The sequence below is a fragment of the Eumetopias jubatus genome, unplaced genomic scaffold, assembly GCF_037043125.1.
Source record: "Eumetopias jubatus isolate StellerSeaLion01/CBP00866 unplaced genomic scaffold, mEumJub1_p1.0 scaffold_6, whole genome shotgun sequence".
Lineage (NCBI taxonomy): Eukaryota > Metazoa > Chordata > Mammalia > Carnivora > Otariidae > Eumetopias > Eumetopias jubatus.
Genome location: NW_028274812.1, coordinates 33,315,112 through 33,329,990, shown reverse-complemented (window position 1 = coordinate 33,329,990; position 14,879 = coordinate 33,315,112). Strand labels below are relative to the sequence as shown.

The window sequence follows — 14,879 nt, the reverse complement described above, 5'->3', positions numbered from 1 at the left end:
ACATAACAGGATCTTAATGTAACTTCTACGACAATGAGTGAATGAATGATTTCTATTGTATATGGTTTCTACTGGACGATTCTAAACCATGACAGCCTGGAAAGATGGTAATTTTCAACATCTTCACCAAAATTCCCAGGTCTCCTATTGCAAAAAGTACAAAGACATCATTTTAAATTGATCAAATGCTGCCATGCGCCTTGCTTCTGGAGGATAAATTTTCAAAACTACGTAATATTTCAAAGCATATGATATTAAAGTCATTTTACACACAGTCTGACAGGCTTTGGATTTCAGGCTAACCTTTAAAGTATATAAATATGCCACTTGGTTTAGCTTTATGACATTATCTTTCTCATTTGCAGTCCTCTGGAAATATTTCATCTCAGCCACACCTCCAATTCCTTTAGGGCAAGGCTTCATCTTCCAGTTATCCTGCCTCCTCGCCCACCCCACTGTATCTTCTGATGAATGCGACTGTCTATGGATTAACAAGACCAAAATTTGGGGACCGGATACATTTTTTCCTTATCACTGATTTCTGCTCTCATTCACATCCCCCCTAGGACCCATTCCTCATCCAGCACCAGAGGGACCTCTGTCCGACATGTGGGATTAGGTCATTACTCAGCTTAAAATTCTCCAATGGCTTCCCATCACTCCTACGATAGAATTCCAAGCTGTTAGTCTGGTCTTTAAGATCCAGAGTGGACCTTCTGACTTCTTGGACTTTTCCTAAGCCCTTGTTATCTGGACTTTCAGTTCCTTGAACTAGTTCCTGTCTTGGGGCTGTTGCACTTCCTCTTCTTTACACATGGAAGAATCTTCACATGTCTCTCTCCTTCTCTTAATATCAAGGTCTCAACTCCAATGCTATCTCTTTCCTGAGCACAGCAGGAAAGCCGCCTTCCCAATCACCCTCTTAACAGGACACTGTATTTCATCTTCTTAACCCTTATTCCTTAGTACCCTACATTTTCTAATTACTAATCAACAAGTCTGCTATCTCCCCCACTGGACTCTAAGCACTCTAGTCCCAGCAAATGACAGGCCAGTCAGCTGGCTAAGCAAAATTAGTAGAAAGAGAAGAAGAACAGAGGTATGTAAAAGCAATGGAAAGCTAACTTCCCTAGTAATATCAGATATTTCATATATGTGGGGAGCACAGAGATCTGAGTGGCTACTGTGACACACACCAAATCTTTTCTCCCACTAAAAATCTTAAAAATGAAAATTCATAAGGTTTCCAAATGGAATTAGAAAAATAGCTACCTACATCACACATCATTTGTGATTTTAACACCGCCACAGTCTGCACAAGAGCGTTGTACTAATGGTGCATTTTCCCATGAGATCATGGTCTCCCAACTGTCAGCCACATTCATCAAAATTTGGGGTTATTGATCACCTAAATTGGTTGACATGTCTGCATTTCAAATTGTGGATTTTCAAATACAGTCCTCCTGCAATATGGGGTATTCTCACTAATGATCCTATGTTTCCATATAAGGAAATTTCATTTTTTAAATGCTCAAAAGATTATTTCAACAAAATTTTAGGTGACTACATAAGAAAAAAAGGAGTATCTTATGGCTGTGGACCAAAATAAAAGGCAAGGGGGAAAAGCAAGAGTAGATCCAAGAATGCAAGGTGAACACCTTGTCTGTCTCCTGGACTTTTCCTTCAACTGTCCGTGTTGCTGCCATCTGATGCTTCTCCTTCACGGATAAAATATCCTTGAAAAGATGATCTCCTTTTCTCTATTGTTTCAAACAATAGACATAATCAACAAATAAGACAAGTACATTACATCTATAGCAACACAAACATAAAACAACTGTGTGGGTCAGTAGAACGGACCAGATAAAGCAGCACATAAAGGAGGACAAGATCTTAGCACATCATTAGACATGGTTTCTCCAGAAAACGCAACCCTCTAGAGCTGACTGCTGACATAGGGGCATTAATATCTTCAGAACATCTGAAAATAAGAATGTAAGCTGTATACAACTTCGTAAGACCCTGGTGTTTTCGATCTTAATGTTGTCATCCGTGGTTTTCTCGGTTCAGCAATTATTTTTGCATCTGTTCTCAAAGAGCTATTTTCCTTTCACTGTCACAAACTTACAAATTTAAAGCAACTAACAGCTTTGCCTTTTTCAGAAAAAGTGAATAAAAATAGCATGAGACTAACTCAAGTGCGTACACATTTGGTAACATTCGAGCCAGACGAGAGAGATGATGAGCTTCAGGGGAAGAGAGGGCTGTAAGGAAAAGGGGAAACACGAAATTGTTGGGTAAAACCTTCATCCGCTTTTTAAAACAGCACATTATAATAGAGTATGATCATTATCTCCTCAAGTATGGTAAATGAGTCCATGAAAGCTCTTGGTTGATAACAGATTTTGGAGCATCAGAAAAGAAGAGATGCAGATGAGAATGAATGGAGAAATAGATTGAGAATATCCTCAAAAGGCAACACTTATATTGGTAGCGGGAAGAAATAAACCATGGAAAGAAAAAGAATGAGTTTGGAGAGATGTTATGGTTGAAAATCCTTTTAAAACAGTAGTCTACATTTCATTACTAAGAAGTTTCAGTTTTAAGTTGTACAACATTCTGCAAATTTTCAACAGGGCTCATTAGTTTTCAAAGCTAAGGTTAACTCTTTATCCTCACAGTAATTACCTTAAACCACGATAAATACGATCTATATTCCTACATCCCTTTAGTTATTAATTATTTATCAAGTAAACTCTATTACTTCAGTAGTCCATAACTGAAAACCTTATTAAATACAACACAATATCTGTTTCTAAGCCACCCTGTAGAACATTGCATTACTACTCATTTACTTGAGTAAAATAGTGAAATTATTCTGCAAGTTTTGAAAATATTTTGAAACTCACACAATTTACTAAGAACTATGTCAATAAGTATTACATTGTTAATATTTAGTATTTAAAACATTGTTAGCAATTACATTAAAAAGAAGGGAACATTGTCTAACCCTGAGAATCAACATCATAGATCAGCGACCTGAGTTTTACCGAAGAGTTGGAGCGAGACATACAGCCAACAAACAGCTATTGACATACCCCTTGTGTCTGTAGGGACAGAGGTGTGATACGTCGTTTTTCCCATTCATTAGGGCGCGGCTCAGGTGTGGATTCCATAAAATTGCGCTTGAGTTCACTAATGCTAGCCTGATGTCTCAGTATGTCCTCCTGGGCCTTATCGAGGTCCTAGCAATATGTAACGTAACAAAGGGCGGAAATCCAAAAGGAAAAAAAAAATCCCAGCAGGACAAAAATAAAAAACCAAAAAATAAGACAAAGCAAACTTATGATTAAAAAAAAACATAGTAAAGCAAGAAAAATGCCAAGTCTCAAAAGCCATGTTATCACCTATGAATAGAAGTAGTTCATCAAAATTTGAAAATAGAGCCAATGTATATATTTTTTTAATGATTCCCATTTTAATAACTTCTGGTTTCTTCTGTTTAGAATTTTTTGTAAAGAAATAGTTACTTATATTATTCGAAGGAAGCCATGGAATCACTAGTACTCGAAATGGCTAATCACCTTCTTTCTAGTAACTGGATTTAAAATGCAGCCTAGGACTTCGCTCCTGCAAATTTACCTTTCTCATTCAGGCTATTACTACAGCTGCATTCTGTGAATGCAGTAAATGAAGTAAAAATAGAGAAAGGTAATCAGAAGCACATTTGGCTTGATGGGAAAGCCAGACCAAGATCATGAGAGAGAGAGAGAGAGAGAGAGAGAGAGAGAAAACCAAGGGTTAACTTTTTCCAGGAAATTCCAGCAATGGCTTTTAATCCTTAAGGAATCAAAATACTGGCTTCCAGAGGCTCCTTCTGTTTGGCCTCTCTATAAAAGAGGGGACCTCCTAGACTGGTTTCATGTACTTGCCAAGCACAACTGTGAGGCCCAGCCACCCCACATAACGAATGATCCTTATACAAGACAAAGATACAAGAAAAACTATCAGGTCAGTTTTCACTGGACTAGGCCCTGACAAATGGTATTTGTGGGAATTTTTAGATTGGCCCTGTCTTTGTGGGAATAAAAGGTAATTAATGTTCAGGAAACACTTTTAAGTGAATTTTAAATCTTTTCTTACACTTCAAAATCATAGGGCCACCTGTGGATCATAGCTTTCATCCCACTCCCAGAGGAACAGGTCATGCATCTGGTAAAATTAGATCTTCCACATTCATGCACAAGCATAGTAGCTCCTCTAGGAGCTTCTCTAGCCATTTGCAAAAACTCATGATAATCTAAAACTCTTTGCATGGCATGGAAAAATGACTGTGGCTTGAGATCAGGCACATTTCTTGCATTTGTTCAAAGCAAGGTTACATATTACACTGTAGAGCATTTTAGTAAGTTATGCAAAATACATTTCCAATAGTTATCAAAGCTGCCAAAAGCAACCAGATTAGTCAGATTACTGAGCATTGCAATTCTCCACTGAATACATCACCATTTTACTACCATAAAAGAAGAAGGGGAAAAACAAAAACAAACAAAAAATGTTCTCGTGTGACACGGGGAATATATTTTACACACCTGATTGGTTGGTTAGGTTTTTTTTTTTTCCTTTCTTTCTTCACTTTCTTTTTAATCCAAACGATCCCATTAATCAACATTTTCTCAAAGGTAATTAAGTGAACCACATTCCTAATTGCATGGATTTAAGCAACTTTCCCCCATAATTGTGAACACGGATCTAAAGCCATTTAATGCCAAACCAACAAATATCTGTTCTGGGTGAATATATATTAAGGATGGGATGTTACTTCAGATTCTATACCACGGAGATGGCCCCTTAGGAGAGAACAGATTTACCTGTAGAACTTTAAGAGTAATAGATAAAAATTTTACTCATTCGATTGAACAGAATTTTTTTTTTTCCCAGTTGTCACTTTGAGAACTTCTAGTAGATCTATTCCTACCGAAGCCACTTTAAAAGAACAAAGTCGGAGCTAACATGCACTCCAAGTCGAACTGTCCCCCATGCAGTTCATGCAATGTGCTTGCGGGAAGTTGCCGGCCAGCCAGCCTGCGCGTGACCTCCCGTCCACAGCAGCCTGGCAGCCATGAGGACAGAGTTGTTTTCTTAAAGTATACAAACCTCCAACATTAAATTGCTATGTCTGACATAAATATTATCCCCTTCTACTCTCAAGGAATTTTTCTGTGAAATTAAATCACACACAGGGGGGAAAAGGCAAATAAACATAAGTGTATCAATCAGCAAGCACCAGAAACAACCCCGAGTTGGATAGTCCAAGACATTAAAATACAAGAGGAATAAAAATCTTAAGAACCTAAAAGCCATAACAAGCAAAACTCACATATCAACCCCGAAAGCGCATTACCCCCCACCCCGCACGCACGTGCACACACACAATAGTTATGACAGGCAGCAGTCACTGGGTATTTAATTTGGGGGGGGGGAATAAATATCCACCTCCTCCAGCTGTGTCTTCTCTTCTTCCATTTTCACCTGAAAGTCATACAGCAAATGGCCAGAAAGAAGGGGAGTAGTAGTAGAAACTCTACCCATGGGTGCAAAGATGTATTTGAACTGAAATGGTGAACTAGAATTACCAACCTTTACTGTTTGGCCCTCAGAAGATGCCGAACATAAAGCCACTTTGGTTTTTCTTCACCTACGGTGTTGCACAAATGGTGGAAGGAATCCTTTGCAAAGGTGGAATGGAGAATGGAAGCTTCACTCTTTCTCAGTCCCTAGATTATGTGCTGTTTTTGAATGTTTTTGCTCAGAAATGGAAATAGGAGAGTGTAACAATGGCATAATTCCATGTGTCCTAATGTGTAAGGTCTAAATCAATCTAGGGATGAGGGCAAAGTAGAATGATGTGGAGTGAAAACCAAATTTTATACCAGGGACAAATATTCACCCTCTCATTCAGTTTTTTACCATAGATTTCTTTCCTTGGGAGGAAAATTGGTTTATTTTGCTACCTGCGTGTTAAAATTATATTTAAAAGTACTCATATTTTATAGCCACTTTTCTTTCATAAAATTCTTTAAATAAGAATAGTTTTTCATAGATGGATAATTCTCAGTATCTAATGACCCAAAAGAAAAAAGACCTGTAAATTTAAAACTAACTCATGGAGATGAAAAGCCCAGCATAGGGTATATAGTCAATAATATTCTAATAACATCATATGGTGATAGATTATAGAATTGTCGAATCGTTATGTTATACACCTGAAACTAATGTAACACTGTATGTCAATTATACTTCAATAAATTAAAAAAAAGCATAAATCCTGATAACTACTGACTCAAGGGAAGGAAGAACAAGAAAGAAAAATAATGATTGAGACCAAAAGACAATAGTGTAACCTTCATGTGTTAATTTATAGCAGGATCATACATACTCCTTTTCGTCTTTACTGGAATGATAGTGTTAAATCTGAGAGTTCAAAATGCCTTTTTGTTTTTCCTTAAACCAAGTATTTTTGAGGTGAGCAGGGAGCTCAGAGTATCTTTTTATCAGAAGGGAAAATAAGAGCTATCCAAATCTATTAAGGATCACGTGCCAATTCCTTGGTCAATACTTAATTCTCTAAAATGCCAATCTTTGGCATTCTTCAGTTAACCTTTAGGAATAGTGGTTTCTCCCAGTATGCCTAATCATAGCATCATCTTTACATTTTTCTTTATGTTTGCTCTAAATTGTGACTTTTCCTTATGTATGGCCAGTACCCACAGGATATGAGACACTAAGTCACCAGACCACATGTAGCAAAACAAAAACATCCTGCTCATGTTAGCACCAACCTAGTAGTGCAGAGGTAGCCCTATCCAGGGGTAAAAATCCTCAAACCGGACACCTAATCTTAAATAAAAGGACACTAAGTAGCCCAACCTTAGGGTGAATAGTGTTAAATTTTCAAAAAGCCATGTTTCATTTTTCCAAATGTATTTCTTAAAGATAAGAGTAGTATCTTCCTTACAAATACCTGACAGTGACTCTTCCTAAAACTACATGATTTAGGGTTTAAAAAAAAAAAAAAAATACCTGAAATTCATTTGGTTCCCAAATGCTACAGTAACAGGGAGACAAGGAATTTCGGAGATTAGACCCATAAATGTCAGGAGTAAAGGTTACAGATGCATCCTCATAACTACAAGAACGAGCTTGGCTTTCTAACGAGAAATAACAATACTAAGGAATTCTACTAATACACATCAATTACGGTTATATCCACTGCATCCTAAGTTCTATATTGGAACAAGTTTCCGTCCTAAAGGAACGGCATCGATAGCACTGATACTTGTCTGCAAAACAAACAGACCCAATACGGATTGTTAAGGGCAACACAGGTTTCCTGTTATCTTTTTGTTTTGTTTTGTTCTGAAGACCTAGTATGGTCTAGGTATTTACAAAATAATCCATAACTTCGCTCTCAACTTCGAATGTGTGGACCTGGTCCATGGAAATCAATGAAGGGAAAGTACTTATTTACATGTATTTCTCATGCACTAAAACACCATGTATGCAAAAATGTGCGGATCCTACTATTTTGAGGGTAATTCGTGGTGAAATTTATGCACATGTTTACACTCTACATTTGTTGAGCCCACAAATTAAAGCTTATGGAGGAGTGTCGGCTGCTTCCTCTTCCTCGGTTTTGTCATTCGAGTCCCAGTCATAAGAAATGCTGAAGGAGGCAGCTTTAGCCTCCAGATAGCAGAGGGATAGAGCCAGAGGAAGGGCAAAGGTGAGAGAAAAAGGCACTGACTGAGAAGCAGAGAGAAGCAGTCCGAAGACGAGGACGAGGGAAGGCAGGAATGAAGGGGAGGTGACAGGAAGGTAGTGCTGGATGTCTGCGGGGAGGAAGGAGACCCAGACCTTGGGGAGGCTGGGGAAAGCGAGATACCCATCTTCATCGAGAAGGGAGGGGAAGCTAGGTGGGAAGCATCTGCAGAAACGGAAGGAAAAGTACCCAAATTCAGAATCCTTGTGGTCAGCCTCTTTTAGAGGCTTCTCCTGGGTGGAAGGACTGTCAGGCTGGGGAGGGGCTGCAACAGGACCCGAGAGAGAATCAAGGATGGGGACCTGGCAGTCCCCCAGCTCTGACGGCTCACCGGTGGAAGGGAGTTCTAAGCTGTCTAGCGTGATCTGGTCGGCCTCCCCAAAGGGGTCTTCCTCCGAAATGTCTGAAAGCAAGTCCATTTCAGGGACTGGCAAAAGGTTTGGGGAAAGAGATGAAACACAGCGAATGAGGGGTGAAGGTGGGCACATGGAAACAAGCTACTCTCGGAAGCAAACCCATGATTGAATGTGAAATCGCACAACAGATACATTCAAAGGAGAAACAAAGGCAAGAGAGAAAGAGAAGAAATGGGCAGTTAGTGAAAACTTGTACTTGCAAGTAGGGATTGTTATTAACACAGCACAGTTAGAACATGAATTAAATGACCCACTTTTAAAGAGAAAAACTGGACTACTTTTATCACGTAAAATAGACTGATTTAATTATTTTCTGACTAGTCGCAAATAGATCCAATGAAACGTAAAATAACATCCTTCCTTTTAAACCCGGCTGCTGACAAGCATTCAAAGCTTTAGCAGAATGACCAGCACACCTAGTCATTTGCTAAAGATAAGCAGAATTTCCTTTGGAATTTAAGGTTAACTTTTTAAAAATAACTGCTAGTTATTATTTATTAGTTTAATAATAAATTAACTAGGCAAAATGGTAGGGAGACTCTGAGAGGCTGAGCTGCTATGTTTCAGATGTAAGCAGCCATCCTCCTGGGGGCCTCATTAGCATAATCATAAAAGATTCCGACTCTTCAATAGTTGAAGGATATCTTGTTGGCCACGATTTCTGTTATTTTTAACTGAATGATTTTCAACCAAATAATTCTTTTTGGTGTGATAGTCACAAATTCTTTAACAAAGGTATTTGGAGGATGTGATGGCCAAGCCCTTGGGGTGTAAGGGTCCCTGAGCTCTCCTCTATGCTGACAGGTTGTCAGGGCAGGAATTCCTGAGCCACTGGCAACTCCTTCATCTAGTAGGTTCTTTATAAATTCATGTTGCAAGTCTTTACATTTTTCAAAAGTTAACATTTAGAGAACATTATAAATCTATAGCGGAATTTCATTTCCTTCTTGTGTTTACTTCCAATGTTATCTATAAAAAAAGTGCTTTGTGCAGACACAGAAGAGAGATCCAATGAACTCAAAGCCTCTTCAAATCCACCTCCAAGTGACTTTACTTGCCCAAGGTAAAAAGCCATCATAAAACAATAGTGAAATCTGAAAACACAGTATAAGTTACTTCTCCATTCAGTGGGGTGTATGCCCCAAGTAAGGAGATAAGCAACACACCATCTTCTTGTTCACTATTCACAAACCAACCACGCTTTGCTTAAGGATTTCTTCATCGGTTAGAGGTTAATGAAAAATAACATTCTTCATAAAGATCATCTTTGTTCATTTCAAAAAAAATTCAAGTCAACATAATTAAATACTCAAGAGAGGCTATACTTTAAAATTTACTTGTAACAAACAAATATAAATTTCAAGTCACCATAGCTCTTATAATATAGGGATTTAACTAAAAAGGATGATTTTGCAGACAGTCAAAAATTTTAGGCCACTAAACTACTTGCTTGCATTAATATAATTTACATGGAAATATTTTGCCTTGAACAATCAGAAAAAGGTTAGAGACCCTGTTCAAACCAGTAGGAGCCTACATATTGGGAACTTATATCAACACAGAACATTGACTAATTTTAAATGATACCTGAGTTCTGAAACAACAAATGTAACAGCCTGTAGTCTAAGTACACATTTAAAATCACATTTTCTTCTAATTTACCATACCTTTCCTTCAATGAATTGCACATGTGGGGCTTTAGTTGGGCTTCTGAGCTCCCTTCTGCCATCCCCATCTTGTACCATGGCAGGGCTGACAACTCCGGGGCCGTAGGCCGAAACCTCCCCAGCAGGACCAGGAAAATCCTTCATAAGACTTTGATCGACAACACCAACTGGAGCTAGGAAAGAAGGGTCACTTGGGATTACTTCAAGACACTTCAATGGTCAAACTTACACAGATAAACAGGCAGCATGCAGACATTTAGCAGGAACACTGCTTGAGCTCTGAAGATACGAACACATCAAACCCATTTTTAAACTTTTACCAAATTCTAAATATATTCTGAATTTTAACCCATTAAACTACACCAGGCTCTCAAATCCAATTTTTGAAGATTTTGAGTCTGATCAAGGAACTGGCCAGTAGGAGGAGCTCTAAGACCAGCTGAAACAGACATGGGGCATAATGTCAGAATCCCAACATGAGCAATATTTGAGTTCTCTAGGGTCTCTTTAATCGTGCCTGAACTTATTTCTGAATCTATTTACTGCCACAAATAATTATCTAGAGATTAAAATGACTTGCTTCAATAAGTCTTTAGGATTCTTCCATAAAGGAACCTTTAATTTGAATACCATTCAAAATTGTGACAAGACAGTCAATCAAGGTCGACATTATACAATTCTGTTTAATATTTTTCATTTTTCTAACTTCCCCTCTGAATGCCTCAACTTGACCTACAGTAAATCTAATACAGAGACACCCTCCCGACCCAGCAAACCTGGCCCTCATGTATTTCCTTCATCCCTCCTGCAGATGAACAGAAACGTATATTGTGTTGAAATTTCGGTCATACAGCAGATCAACCTAAGACGGCGTCACATTTCAACAAATGCAAGTGAGAAGCAGCGACAGAGCCTCTGTCCCTCTGTAGCTTCTCCCCCAAACCCCCAATCACTGAGGTTATTTCACCTGTATAAAAAGCGCTTGACTGACAGGGTGACTGACATTGGTTCTACACCCCCACAGAAGCGCAGGAAACACAAAGGCTTCTAGGCAGCAAGCTCCTGGAGGGCAGGGATGTGTGTGATCCACCATATTGAACTGCGGAGGCATCAAGCACCTCTAATATGTGTATTACAAGAAAGCTCTTGGCCCACACCCTTCACGTACCCTGACCAAACCTTCCTTCTTCCCCAGCCTTGCCTTTTCCACCAGATACCACCCACACTCATACTTACACCAGTTACCCAAGCCAGAAACCTTGATGCCTCTGGCCTTCATCCCTCAACACCATCAAATCCAACTGAACCTAAATGTGGCCAGTTCTTCCTCCTCTATTTTTACCACCCCAGGCCATTTTAAGACTTTGAAAGTCCGTAAGTACTCCCACTTTTGAAAACCCACACCAAGATCACAAAATGAACTCACATCTTACATGAAGTACAATTATTTTCCAGGATTTTTAACTTTTGAGAGGATGTTAGTAATTTTCCCTTGGAAAATCTACGACTATGAGTAACTCTTTTAATTTATGATTATGATTTCTAAGCACCCATTACGCATACTCAAATTATTGCAAAATGGAAAACTCTGACCTAGAAATGGTTTTAGATATAAGGATATCAAAATGTTAATGAATATCAAATTTAAAGTTATATAATGAAGTTGACAAAATATTTATTTTGCATGCCTTTACACACTTATTAATTTCAGTGTGCAGGGGGGCAGGCTGTTTGTTTTGTTTTGCATTGTGAAACAAATAACCTTTTTTAGGTCTTAAGCACTTGTAGGACCCTGAGAAGCCTGTAGGCCCCAGGCACTGAGCTTATGGTGCCAAATGGCTAACTGGCTACAATCATTCAAGGCAAGACCCCCATTCCTCTCACCTGGAGTATTCTTAACCATTCTGCCTGCTTCCTGTCTTGTCCTATCAATCATTCTGAACATTGCACCAAGTAATTTTTTTTAAAAAGGTAATACTATGCGCTTACATGCTTGTGTAAGTGTGCACACATGTGCAAGACACACACACTTCAATAGCACTAGAATAAAAACCACATTCTTCCACATGGCCTGCAAGGCCTTGCATGACCTGCCCCCAGCCTACCTCTTCCCATCAATTACAAAGCTCTAACTAGTCTTCGTTCTGTTCCTGGACTGTATCAAGCTCTCCCTCATCTTATAACCTTCAGACCTGCTGCTCCTGCCACCTGGAATGCTTTATCTCCTGCTCTACTCATGATTAGCTCCTCCTCATCCTTCAAGTCTCAACCAAAATCGTTCTTCCCCAGATGGGCCTTCCTTCTCCCATGACCCAATCTCAGGTCCCTGCTTATTATATTCTCCATTTTCAGGAAATCGCTGTCTCCCCCACTCTCAATGCGTCTTGGTTGTTCTCTTAAGCGACTGCCTTATGTCCTTTTTGGTTTGATTTTCCAGTCTCGGAATCCCACTGTTCTAAAAAAGCCGTTCTAGACTAATTTTTATTTTAATGCTTCATCTTAGATACCGCATTCATTTTTAGGTTGCATGCAAGCACTGGAAGATTTCTTTTCATTTGTCAAAGCTTAAAGGAAGGAATATTTATGAATCTAAATTAGTCTGGTCTAACTTAAAAACTAAACTGGGACAAGAAAATACATCACATGTCGTCAACAACAACAAAAAAAGTATATTGATGGGGAGTGGTGGTGAAAATAAAGTTTAGTATCAGGTTACAGCCTCACTTTGCTTTGGAAGGGAAAAAGCCTGGAATCCCTAATCAAATAGTTCACTGGCTGTCTGGTCATGTATTGGCATGAAAAGCCTTCTATTTTTCACAATAACACAATAATCCTTTTGATGACTTGCCCATCTGATGAATTACAGTGTCCAAAACACAAAAGGAAAAATAATGGATCACTGTGCTATGCTTGTTGCTTTTACTTGTAAAAATCATTGTTACCAGATACAGACCTGCTATAACCCTCTACACTCACCATTCATACAAGATGGTGGGTTTCCTTGAGCAGTGTTTTATCTATGTCAAAACAGTGGTTTACTGCTCTTTCTAAACTCTAGAATTTGCAATATAAGAGTTATAAAGCCTCACAGTTTAAAACAAAGGCTGAAACAGATAGTATTCCAGCAACAGGAATGACTCGTCTCAGGGCATTAACCAACACCGACTGCAGTTATGCAGCACTTATATAAATTCTCTGTGGTAAGGGGCAAGGCTTGTGAAATATTTACATGAGTGGATACATTTTTCACATTTACTTGAAAAAAGTGCTCAGTTGATGAGCTAAAAGATACACTGACAGCTATCATACATTAAAAATTCACTAAATTTAAATTACTACCTTTGGAAATGTGGACATTTATTTGAACCATAATTTATGACCCCCTTGCATACCCGTCATCTCAAAATTATATGGGAGATTCTCCAGAATCAAGATTTAATCACTATATATACAAAATGCCCACCAACAAATCCCTGGATGTATTTCTATGTGTCTGCCTGGACCTGTTTTCCAAATTTATTCTGGGAAAAACAGATCAAGGCTGAGGAGTGTCAATCTTTCATTAATGAGAGAGCATTTTTAGAATCAGACCTATAAACACAGAGAACTGATGGTCGCAGAGAGAAATGGGGCCGGGGATGGGCAAAATGGGCAAAGGGCAATGGGAGACACAGGTTTCCAGTTACAGAATGAAGAAGTCATGGTGATAAGAGATACAGAAGAGAAAATACAGTCAATGATATTGTAATCGTATTGTGTGGTGACGGATGGTAGCTTCACATGCGGTGAACACAGCATTACACAGAAGTTGAATCACTATGTTGTACACCTGAAGCTGATGTAGCGTTGTTACATCAACTATACACAAAAACTTAAATTTTATTTTTATATATGTACATATATATACACATATGTGTATATAGATATATATGTATGTATGAGTGCATTTTTACCTATTAGCATATCTGTTTCAGCTACTTAAATAGAAGTTATTCTAGTTCATATTTCAGAAAAATGTCAGTAATAAGGAGCAACCAAGAAAGGTTTTTGGTGATCAACAGTAGTGAAACAAATTTTTAAATTTAATATTACTATTTTTGTATATGTTGTGAGATTAATCAACCAAAAAATGTTGGAAAACTACTTCTGAGAGAAAGTCATCCACATCAATTACTTTCTTCCAGGAAGAAAGTAAAATGAAGTCTCTTATAAAGCACTGTAATATAAAATTAACTTTGGCTCCTTTACAGAAAACCTGCTATTAACCCAAAATAAGATACATATATGAAGGGAAAGAACATCAATTTATTTCCATACGTAAAATATATAAAACTACAATTATGTAGCTAATTCTAATAAAATTATGTACAAATTTATACATATCTCCCCCCCACCCCGTCTTGGCTGAAGAACTAGTGATTACACTGTATTTCCTTTCCTTTTGATTTTTTTTTTATTTATTCATTTGAGACACAGAGATACAGAGAGAGAGAGAGAGAGAGAGAGAGAAGCAGGCTCCCCGCTGAGCCAGGAGCCCAATGTGGGGCTTGATCCCAGGACCCTGGGATCATGACCTGAGCCGAAGGCAGACACTTAACCATCTGAGCCACCCAGGGGCCCCTTCCTTTCCTTTTGTTAAAGCACTCATTCCAACTAATCTTTGGAAGTTGTGGATGGTTCCTCATATGTTAGAAAGTCTGGTAAGCTTCAATAAGGGTTTTTAAACTCATAAAATTAGAACATCTTAAGTTCCTTTGAATAAAGATTCTTATCGTACCAAAACCCTTGGAATTCCACTTTTGCCATTAATTAACAAGTTCAAGAAATTAAGACACACAAAATACATCACAATTAAGTCAGATCAGTAACAATATGTCTGTCCAATCTCTTATCCACGAGAATTCTCAATATTTGCGTACACTGACAGTACAAAGAAAACAGGCTCAGAATGACAGCTGTAAAACACTATAAAAC

General features: G+C 38.3%; 1 protein-coding gene across 5 annotated transcripts in view; it reads right to left on the bottom strand.

Annotated features, from left to right (window-relative positions):
• EPB41L2 (erythrocyte membrane protein band 4.1 like 2) overlaps positions 1-14,879 on the bottom strand; it is a 205,508-nt gene that overhangs the window by 32,584 nt on the left and 158,045 nt on the right. For 4 of the 5 annotated variants that reach the window (XM_028125384.2, XM_028125385.2, XM_088023871.1 and 1 more), the window contains exon 12: positions 9,906-10,078. In XM_028125384.2, coding sequence (XP_027981185.2) covers positions 9,906-10,078 — 173 coding nt within the window. Of the gene's footprint in view, positions 1-3,098; positions 3,246-5,157; positions 5,221-9,905; positions 10,079-14,879 lie in introns of all 5 variants that reach the window. The other variant, XM_028125387.2, reaches the window with a different exon arrangement.